Source organism: Trachemys scripta, chromosome 18, assembly GCF_013100865.1.
Source record: "Trachemys scripta elegans isolate TJP31775 chromosome 18, CAS_Tse_1.0, whole genome shotgun sequence".
In the NCBI taxonomy this organism is placed as follows: Eukaryota; Metazoa; Chordata; order Testudines; family Emydidae; genus Trachemys; species Trachemys scripta.
This window is the reverse complement of record NC_048315.1, coordinates 19942671-19952983: the sequence shown is the minus strand read 5'-3', so window position 1 is coordinate 19952983 and position 10313 is coordinate 19942671. Positions and strand designations below refer to the sequence as shown.

General features: G+C 47.2%; 1 protein-coding gene across 1 annotated transcript in view; it reads right to left on the bottom strand.

The window, feature by feature from the left end:
• Positions 1–8144, bottom strand: part of MMP28 (matrix metallopeptidase 28) — a 44900-nt gene extending 36756 nt beyond the window's left edge. The window contains exon 1 of the mRNA XM_034752847.1: positions 8016–8144. Within this exon, the coding sequence (XP_034608738.1) occupies positions 8016–8111 (96 nt within the window). The 5' untranslated portion in view covers positions 8112–8144. The remainder of the gene's footprint in view (positions 1–8015) is intronic.
• Positions 8145–10313: the final 2169 nt, after the last annotated feature.

Sequence of the window (10313 nt, the reverse complement as noted above, 5' to 3'; positions counted from 1 at the left end):
CCCCCCCCCGTTTCTTGACTGCCCCCTCCAGAACCTCCCTGCCCCTTCTCCTGCCCCCCCTTACCCTGCTGCTCAGAACAGGGTGTTGGGCTCTGTGCGAGCCGGACACGTGGCTGAGCTCCCCTGCACAACACAAAACCCGGTCCCTGGCCCTGCACAACAAAACCCGGTCCCTGATCCGGACCGGGCTGCAGGGGAGAGCTGCCCTTGTATCAGCACAAAGTGCTCTCGCTCCCGTTTTGCTACGTTGCATGGCAGTAACCGCTCCCAGTTGCAAAAGGGGAGGGCTGCACTTTGTGCTGAGACACTTGCTCAGAATGCAGGGCGGATCCGGCTCCTCTCCAGCTGCTCCGGAGTCCAGCCCGGGACTTTCCTGCAGCCCTCCCAGCCACTCGCTCTGCTCTGCCGGGGAGGGGGGAAATCCCGGACATTGTGAGTGCTTTACAAATTCCCCCCGGACGCTATTTTTAGCACAAAAAGGAGGACATGTCCGGGTAAATCCAGACGAATGGTAACCCTAGATAAATACATCAGCAAGCATGACGCACTCAGGCCCAGCTCCTCGAAGGTAGATAGGCACCTAACGTTCATTGATTTCAACGGGAGCTCGGCAGTCGGCACCTTCATACCTTTGAGGATCTGGGGACTCAGATATTAAGGCAATGGGGGCCTTGTAAGTACCTATGATAGAGATCCTGCTTTCCTGGTCAGGGCTTGACCCAAAGCCCACTGAAGCTTGGCCCGGGTTACCTGCAGCTGGAAGGAAAGACAAAGCTCCAACATCCTGGCCTCGCCTCGGATAACACTACAAGGGAGCAAAAATTACCGCCGGGGAAAACATCCCTATGGAGATTTCAGGCTGAGGGCAAGGTGTTTCCTCACTTTAAAGTGTCCATAGGCAAGAAGCAAATACAATTCGAATTTCCTCCCCTTGGAAACCACAATTAGAAGCAGCAGATTTTAGTTGCAGGTTGAATCCTTAACCCCAAGACAGCGGGATTTCAGGCAGATTGTAATTGTTTTAGATCAGAAACTCTCCGAAAGCCCTCCTCCTTCACTTGAATGATAGTTTCAACTGGATGCCACGTCCTTTGGACCTCAGCTTCTCTCTGGCTATCGGTCTCAGAAATCTACAAGGAACCTTTTTTTCGTATTTCCCTTTCTTCCAAATCCAGGTATCAGCACTGGAATCAAGTCAATTCTATGAGCCCCCGGATAAGTAGTTGTGTTGGGGGTTATACATTTTGGAATAGGAAGTGCCTCAGTTTCCCCAGATTTAAAATGGGGATACTGCCCCTGACCTCCTTTGCAAAGTGCTCTGAGATCTGCTGATGCAAAGCGCTGTCTAAGAGCCAGCTGTTATTATATGGATAAAATGACTGCCACGCAAGTGAATCCATGTGCATTCCAATTCGGCAGTTAAACCAATGAGTTCCTTGCTGCAAGATCAGCGTTACCAATGGTCAGCACAAGAAACAATTTGTAGAGTGGGGGGACTGAGAGCCATTGAACCAAACTGTAAACCCCGGATATGATGGAAACCACGTCAAGCCAGGGGGTGTGGCTGCACCCGCAGCACCCCTACTTCCAGCACCTATGCTTAGGGGCAGCTAAGACACGCAGAGGGCCAATAGCTTCATTGAAAGTCAATGGGAGCTGCAGGTGCTCAGAACCTCTGAAAAGAAGGCCCTTAACTCCCGTGCCTCAGTTTCCCTCCAACAGGGATAACAATACTTACCTACTTCACAGGACTGATAAGGATTTAATTAACGCTTACAAAGCAGGGTGAGATGCTTGGGTGAAGAGTGCTATGGGAGGGTAAGCCCTGGACTGGTAGGATCCATGCTAACTGCTTATCTCTTCACTGCTTTCTAAACATGTGATTTAGGTGGATGCAAAGACTTCTTGTTTGTCTGCTTCCCACACGCCCAAGCTGCATTCTTGACGGCATAACCTCTTGGAGCAAGTCCTCATTCGAAACTTCAAGTACAGCTCTAGTTTCCTCTGTCATCGAAAAGGTACACAAACCAAATTCAACAGAAAACGAGGACCAAGATTGGTTAAAACAACACCCTGCTTTACTTTTCCACTCCTGCCTATGAAATTCCTCCGGAAGGAACGCTTTCTCCTGCATGTCCCTCAAGACCCACTCCCACTCCAACATGAAATTAACCAACAGAGAATGGTTGGAATGAAGATAGAACACGTGTACATTTTGACTGTATATTTTAAGCCTTTTCCAAGCTCTTCATACTTGGTTTGTCTTTTTGACCTGCCTTTTCCGGGCAGGGACTGTGGGCTAGATCTTCAGCGGGTGTAAATCGAGTATCTTCATCAATTTCAATGGACCAGACCTGCAACGGCACTATACCAACCTGGCCCATTGGCTTCCCGCTTGTTTGGAAAGCACCAAGCAGAGCATGGATGGTACTAGAACAGTAATAATAAATAGTATATCCCTATAAAAAAAATTAAAAAAATACAGCCACCATGAGGAGGTTGAAATGTGCAGTTTCAGACCTTTGTGTCATCCGTGACGTGTTATTTTCCACTGAGCAATCAAAGAGATTCTTCTCAGTTGTTTTAATATTAAATAAATAAATTTCACATCAGCGTAAACTAGAATTTCCCCTTTGCTCGTGAACTGTATGCCTCCCCCCTCCTTTCGTCTTCCGGCCTCCGCGCTCTGGTTACTGTACCCTCCCCTCACTCAGCACGGACACTGGGAACATAACTGCCATTGTCAATGAAGACAGCCTTCTCAGCTTTGCATTGAGCGACTTGGGACAGAGCCTGCATTCCCCACTCGGTGGCCCAGGGGTCATCTCACTCATACCCAGGAGAGGCAGAAGTTATTGTGGTGCAAGTGACATCAGAAGATGGTTTAAGGCGCTTGGGGGAGTTTTGCCAGGGTGTAGAAAGAGACCCTGACCCTACAAACGCCCAAATATCTGCCCAACCAGTTTGCACATGTTGCTCTTTTTATTAAAAATTAATCTTTGCGGGGAGGGGATTGTTTTTGTTTTTAAAGGGCTATCAAGAGAGGAAAAAATAGAATCCGTCACCATTAGTCAATATAAAAATCTGTAAAGCGAAATCTGACTGGTCCCAGAGGCTTTCAGACATTTGACTTCAGGGTGTTATTTTCAGGAATAAGCAATGATTGTGTCATGAACCAGCTGTAAAGAAAGTTTGATTGTTCACACTGCACATTCACATCTGTGACTCATGTAATCGCCTCACAATTATTCATGTGGAGGTTCACGTTGAAATCTTTGAACTGTGTGACACCTCGGTGCTATCACTGGCCATTGTTAGCAGCTATGATCTAATGAGCCTTTTATTCCTCCTTAGATTACAGGATCAATAAAATGATGACTGTTATTCCTTACAGGAAATTGACTAATTACCTCTCCCTCCACGCCTGGGCTACTTTTCCTCGTGTTAAGGTAGGAAATATCCTGGTGTTAAATTGAAAGAATTATTCCAGCACAGGAATTTTTTTAAACATTTTAATTTTAATCTTTCACAAAGAAAGTTTGTGGGGGTGTCACTCTTGGTCTATACGTGCTATTGTATTTCTGCTAACATCCCATTGAGCGAGACACTGCATAGACACTCGGCAAGAGACAGTTCCTGTCCCAAAGAGTTTAGGCTATGTCTATGCCCTCCTGGCTACAGCTGCTCTAGCAGGTCAGTTACGGCGCGGCAGCTGGGCTGCCATGGTGTAGATGCCTCCTACAGTGACAGAAGGGGTTTTTCTGTCGAGGCGGTAGCTAGGTTTACGGAAGAATTCTTCCACTGACCTAGTTGTGTCTACCCCGTGGGTTAGGACTTAGGCTGTGGAATTTCTCACAGACCTGAACCACGCAGCTAAATCCATCTAATTTTTAAATGGAGAGAAGGCCTAAGTGATTTGCACATGGACAGTCTGTGGCCAAGCTGGGCGTGTAAACTAATCAATCCAAGTCCAGTGCCTTCCCCATAAGGTCTATTCTATATAGGTTCTTATATCACACTCATCACCATCTCTGAGTCACCGTTATTAACAACGTTGGCGGAATTTGATTTTTTTTTTATCATTTCAACAGATAATCGTGATATTTATTTTTAAGCATTTTTCTCAATTTAAATTATCACATTTGTGCAAAAGTATGCATTTTAAGCACTTTCCCCCAATTTAAATGTTCACAGTTGCATGAAATTGTGGGGGGGGGGGGTGTCTGACAATAATTATTTAATGACAGTAGACTCTGAAATTCAAAAAGTTAAAACTTTACAGCCATTCACACACAAATTGTCAACATCACACGTCAAAAAGAGAAAGCAAACAGCCTTAAATCAAGCTGGAATTAGTTTTCAAGCAGCATTTTTTTTGCCGATCTGTAAATTTCAATTATTATCCAAACACTTTTCCCTCCCTTTGTGTGTATATGCTGAAACTGACATTTATCGACATGTGCTGATAAAACCTAATCCTTCCAGGGCATGCTCTGATGAAAAGCCTGTGATGTGGCCAACGTGATAGAAACACGGTTCAGTAAAGTGGAACATATTTGATTTCTGCCACTCCAACATCCTCTGTTTCCTACTGTGGTAGGAGTATGAGGTTACCCCCACAAGAGTGAGGGTTTTGGTAGGGATGCAAAACGATTTAAAAAAAATAATCACAATTAATGGTGAGATTAAAAAAATAGTCATGATTAATTGCAGTTTTAAACAGTAACGGAAAACCAATTTAAATGTATTATAAATATTTTTGGATGTTTTTCTACATTTTCAAATAAATTGATTACAACGCAGAATGCAAAGTGTGCAGTGTTCACTTTATATTATTATTGATTACAAATATTTGCACTGTAAAAAAGATAAACTAAAGAAATAATATTTTTCAATTCACCTCATACACTGCAGTGCAATCTCTTTACCATGAAAGTGCAACTTACAAATATGTTTTGTTACATAACTGCACTCAAAAACAAAACAATGTAAAACTTCAGAGCCTACAAGTCCACTCAGTCCTACTTCTTGATCAGCCAATCGCTAACACAAATAAGTTTCTTTACATTTACGGGAGATACTGCTGCCTGCTTCTTATTTACAATGTCACCTGAAAAAGAGAACAGGCATTCACATGGCACTATTGTAGCCGGCACTGCAAGGTATTTATGGGCCAGATATGCTAAACATTCGAATGGAATGGTGGTTGAAGCATGAAGGGGCAGAGGACGTGCTTCCATGCTGACAACTCTGGTTAAAAAATAATGAGTTAATTTATGTTGGTGGCATCGGAGTCAGATGATGAAAATGAAGGTGTGTTGGTTCACACTGCTTTGCATGGTTATCTTTTTTACAATGCAAATATTTGTAATCAAAATAATATAGACTTAGGGTGACCAGATGTCCTGTTTTTAAAGGGACAGTCCCGTTTTTTGGGACTTTTTCTAATATAAGCGTCTATTCCCTCCCCCGCCCCCCCATCCCCTGTCCCGTTTTTTCACAGTTGCTATCTGGTCACCCTATATAAAGTGAGCACTGTACACTTCAAATTCTGTGTTGTAATTGAAATCAGTATATTTGAAAAGGTAGAAAAACATCCAAACACATTTATAATGCATTTAAACTGGAATTCTATTACTCATTAACAGTGCGATTAAAACTGCGATTAATCGTAACTTTTTTTTAAATCTAGTTAATTTGTTTTGCGTTAATCGCTGGCGTTCACTGCGATTAATAGACAGCCCTAGTGTTTAGTTCCTTTAAAGGCAGCACCAATTCCACTGAAGCCGAATGATACAACAAGGGAGAGGGAATGCACACTACCTGTCACAGCACAGCAGGCTAATCCCAACACTCAATAACAAACAAAAATATGAAATCCACTCCTGCCCGTGCTGGCAAGATCAGCTTTATACACACGGACAGAGTGGCTAGATTGGAGAAGCTACTATACCAAGCGAAGGCAGATTTAGGAATATTTTGGAGGATTTCTCAGCACATATAAATACACCTCGGGAAGTACACTCAATTTGTGCTCAAGACTGAGCATGTAAAGGGGGAGAGAAATGGGAGCCAGACACCACAGCGATACTGGGGGAGGACGTATAAAAAATTCCTCAATGAGAAGGTTTCAGCTATGCCTTACATTCCCCCTCACTTCTCTGTCACCCCTTTCTCTGCCTTTCTTTTCTAAACAGTCTTTCTGCCTATTTCTAATGGCCTTAGGGTGTTTCCTTCGTCAAGCTACAGGGATTTTGTCCTTTATTGCATTGTTCATAGAGAGCCAGATTCCGGAAAACACTTCCGCACGTGCTTAACTGTAAGCATGTGATTAACTTTAATTGATGCCAATGGGACCGAAGCACACATACCACTGTTTTAAGAAAGTCCCGCTGACTGCAAGGAGAATTGGCAAAGTGCTTTCCTGAATCACCTAAACATTGGCCAGCACCCTCAGCATGGGACCGGGACCGAACTCTCCCAAATTCGAATCCGATCTGAATCCACACCCTCCTTTTCTCCATGTGCATAGAGGGGATAATAATGATTTAAAATTCAGACATTTCAGATGTAGCTTTTCAACTTTATTTTTTATTGCCATTACAGTCACTACTAACACATAGAAAAACAAAGGCCAAGCCAGGAAATAAAGTGATTAACAATTTGCACATCAACTTATGCGCCTAGTTTATATAGTCCAGTGTTACCAACTCCTGTGGTTTTAATGGCAAGTCTGGCCAGATTTGATGTTTTTTCTTAAAGCCTCAGCTTCTGGAGTCATGTGATTAATTGAGGATTATTATTAACACCACCACCACGTCACTTTTAGATAACACATTCATCAGCAGATCTCAGAGCACTCATCTCCACTTTCATGTAAAAACAAAAATAAATGTTGAAGGTACTTATGTGGCCTGCAGGACTGTAGTATCTGAGCATGTCACACTCTAATGCATTCATCCTTCCAACCTGCTGTGACAGAGTGCTATTATCCCCATTTTACAGATGCGGAACTGAGGCAGAGACAGACTACGTGCCCAAGGCCACACAGGAAGTCGGTAGCAGAGCAGGGATTTGAATATAGGATTCCCAAGTCCCAGGCCCTAAACACTGGAACACTGGTCCATCCTTCCTGTTTTCTAACCCTCAGGACTGAGGAGAGGTGCTTAAAAATGTCACCCACACACACACCCCGGCTCAAAACCCAGATGGGAATAAAAAGAATTCCATTTTTTTTTTTAATCTCATGATTTTATGCCAGTCTCACAATTCTAGGAGCTGGGCTCATGGTTCTGGAGCAGTTGGGGTTGGCAATGCTGATAATCACCTGGGGGGTGGGGGAGGAAGCTTCTCCCAGATCTTGCAGGTAATACATTAAAACCAGGATCCTGCAGGATTGTATGCACGCGCCTAACTTTAAGCAGATGCTTCATTTTAAGCCCATGAGCAACTCCAGTTAATGCAATTGGACTACCCATGGTTTTAAAAATTAAGCATCTATGTCAATCTTCGCTGAATCAGAGCCGAAATGTGAAGAACCACAAATCCCTAAAGGCTCCCTCTGTTCTGTGCCAAAATCTGACACCTCAGTTCTCCCCACCGACCAGGAGAGGACACACACGTGCAGTGACATAAAGACAAAAAATAAACTTAAACCCAAATACAACTGCAAATGGACCCAGATAAAGGAATTGCCCGATTTCCTTCCAGCCAGTTTCAGTTTGTCTCTCAAGTAGCCCAATTTTTTTTAGGGCGAGGGATAGCGGGATCTCCCCATAGCCCCCCCCGCCCAGGATCCCCACAGCCCCCCAGGATCCCCACAGTCCTCTGGCCCCTCCCCATGTCCTTCGGGATGCCCCCAGGATCCCCAGATCCCTCTGGCCCCTCCCCATGCCCACCAGGATCACCCCAGCCTCCCGGGATCCCCAGAGCCCGCTGGTCCCTCCCCAGGATGCCCCCAGCCCCGCGCACCCCAGAGTCCCCCGGGCTGGGCAGCGCCCCGCTGCGCCCCTCACCTCGGCGGCCCCCCGCTCCAGGCTGGCCCCCGGGCCGGGCAGCGCCAGCAGCAGGACCCCCAGGGCCAGGGCTGCCAGAGCCGCCGCCGCCTCCATCCCCGTGCGCTCCGCCGGGCGCTCTGGCGCCTCGCCCCGGCCGGGCTCGCCAGCTGGGGCAGGGCTCGGCACGCCCGGCGGAGGCGAGCTGCCTGGGCGGGGCTCGGCTCCCCGCCCCCGCTGGGGCTGGCCCCGGTCCGGAGCCCAGCACCCGCCAGCCCGGCTGGGGAAGGCAGCGCCGGGGCTCTGGGGGATCCCGGGGAACAGCTGGAAACGCTCCGCTGGGCACGATTTTCCTGGGTCTGTGACTTGGGGGGGACCAGACAGCAAGTGTGAGAAATCAGGCCAGGGAGTGGGGGGTAAGAGGCGCCTCTAGAAGACAAAGCTCCGACTATCTGGACTGTCCCTATAAAATTGGGACATCTGGTCACCCTGTCTGTGACCCCACAAAAAAACTTTGGCCAAGTTCCCCTCTGGCTTCAGCCGTTGCGCCCCATAAACCCGCCTCGCCCGTCACTCTGCTGTGGGTGCCCCAAGATGCCACCTCACTAAGGCCCCGTCCTGGCAGCCCTGTGCCCCGCCGGGCTCCTTGGTGCTACCACAGTAGTCAGCTCCGGGCAGGCGCTGCCCTGCTGAGTTGGGATGGACTGAAGGGGATGAGATGCGCTCTTTGGAAAGTGGCAGGGCCCAGCACGGCCCCCGCTGGCCAATGCACCCGGTTCCTTTGCAGGGGACTTGGCCTCAAGCGGCTGGTTAGTTCTGCCAACCGCTTTCCCCCCCAATTCCCAGTCTAGACCCGAAGAAGAGCTCGGTGTACGCTGGCAAGCTTGTCCTTGTCTCACCCCAGGTCCAATCAAAGATATTACATCACCCGCCTGGTGTCTGGGGGAGCAACGGAGACATGATGGGCTGGGAACAGAACTGGGCAAATAAGGGATGTTTTGGTTCCCTGGCAATTCTGAAATTAAAAAAAAAAATGGTTTGGGGTCAAACCCAAGCAGGGATATTTTTGAATCAAAATGTTGAAACATTTTGTTTGAGATCAACTGGACTGTTTCGGATGACTTTTGATCGTGATCCTTTCCCAAAATTAAAGGAAATTTTGAACGGCAAAATCACAGGCTAGAGGGGTTTTCTTTTCTGTTCTTTATTTATTTTAAAGATCCGGGGGGAGGCGGGTCCCAAAACAATTGGGCACCATGGACACAAATTCACAACACACTGTGGGGTAGGTGAATCTGCAAAAAGCTTTGGCTAAAAATGTGGCCTAGCTCTACTCCGGTGGCACAGGGCCCTGCCACGGCTCTGCAGACAACTGTGGGCGTTGTTGGGGGGGGAGCAACACTGCACCCACTCCACCTTGCCCCCCACTTCCTCAACAAAACAGTCTGGCAGACGTTCTCTCTCCGGCAGCTCCTCTCCAGCCACTGCGGGACCTGAGTGGAAGGGCAGTTTGCACCAAGATTTGTATTTATTTCTCTGGCCCTGCTGGAGTTTCAAGTATCTCTGTTTAGTACCTTGGCTGCAGACGTGTTCATTTAAGCCAGGCGTGGCTCCAGCCCCTTCCAGCTTCTTAATGAAGATGTTAAATAAGACCAGCCCGAATCCCAGCCCATCCACACCTCGGGGCGCTGCAGAGTTAGTAGCAAGCTACCAGAATTCACACCACACGCCAGCCTTACATTATTATTATTTATGTATTTCTATTACCATAGCAGCTAGAGTCTCTGAATTTGAGACCCCTTTGCTGCACACACATATAGGAGGAGACAATCCTGATGAGGTTACAGTCTGAAGAGGAAGTTTTATCAGCCCCTTTTACAGGTGGGGAAACTGAGGCACAGGGAGATTTTTTTTTTTTTAAATGGCCAGTCGAAGGAGGTCAGAGCTCAGAGGAGTGCAGTCCATTGAGTCCCTTACCCATGAGACCATCCTTCACCTGAAGGAATTCCTAACCCGCCTTCATGACTTCACCCAGCCCTTTGTTCCAACTTTTATCCACCATGGACTAGTAACCCGGGAACAACAGCGACATGGGGTTAAGAAGCCCTGATCAAAAGTCTGACTCCATGTGTCTTTTGCAATTCAGGGTGTGTCTACACTGTAGCTGGAGGTCTCACTTCTCCCTTGGGGAGATATACCGGCATTAGGTCTGATTGAACCAGCGTGCTAAAAATCAGTGTAGCAACAGCTAACCAGAGAGGGGCTAACCCCACCCCAGGGACCATCCTGTTTGAAATCCTAGGTCCGGCCTGGGGGCGG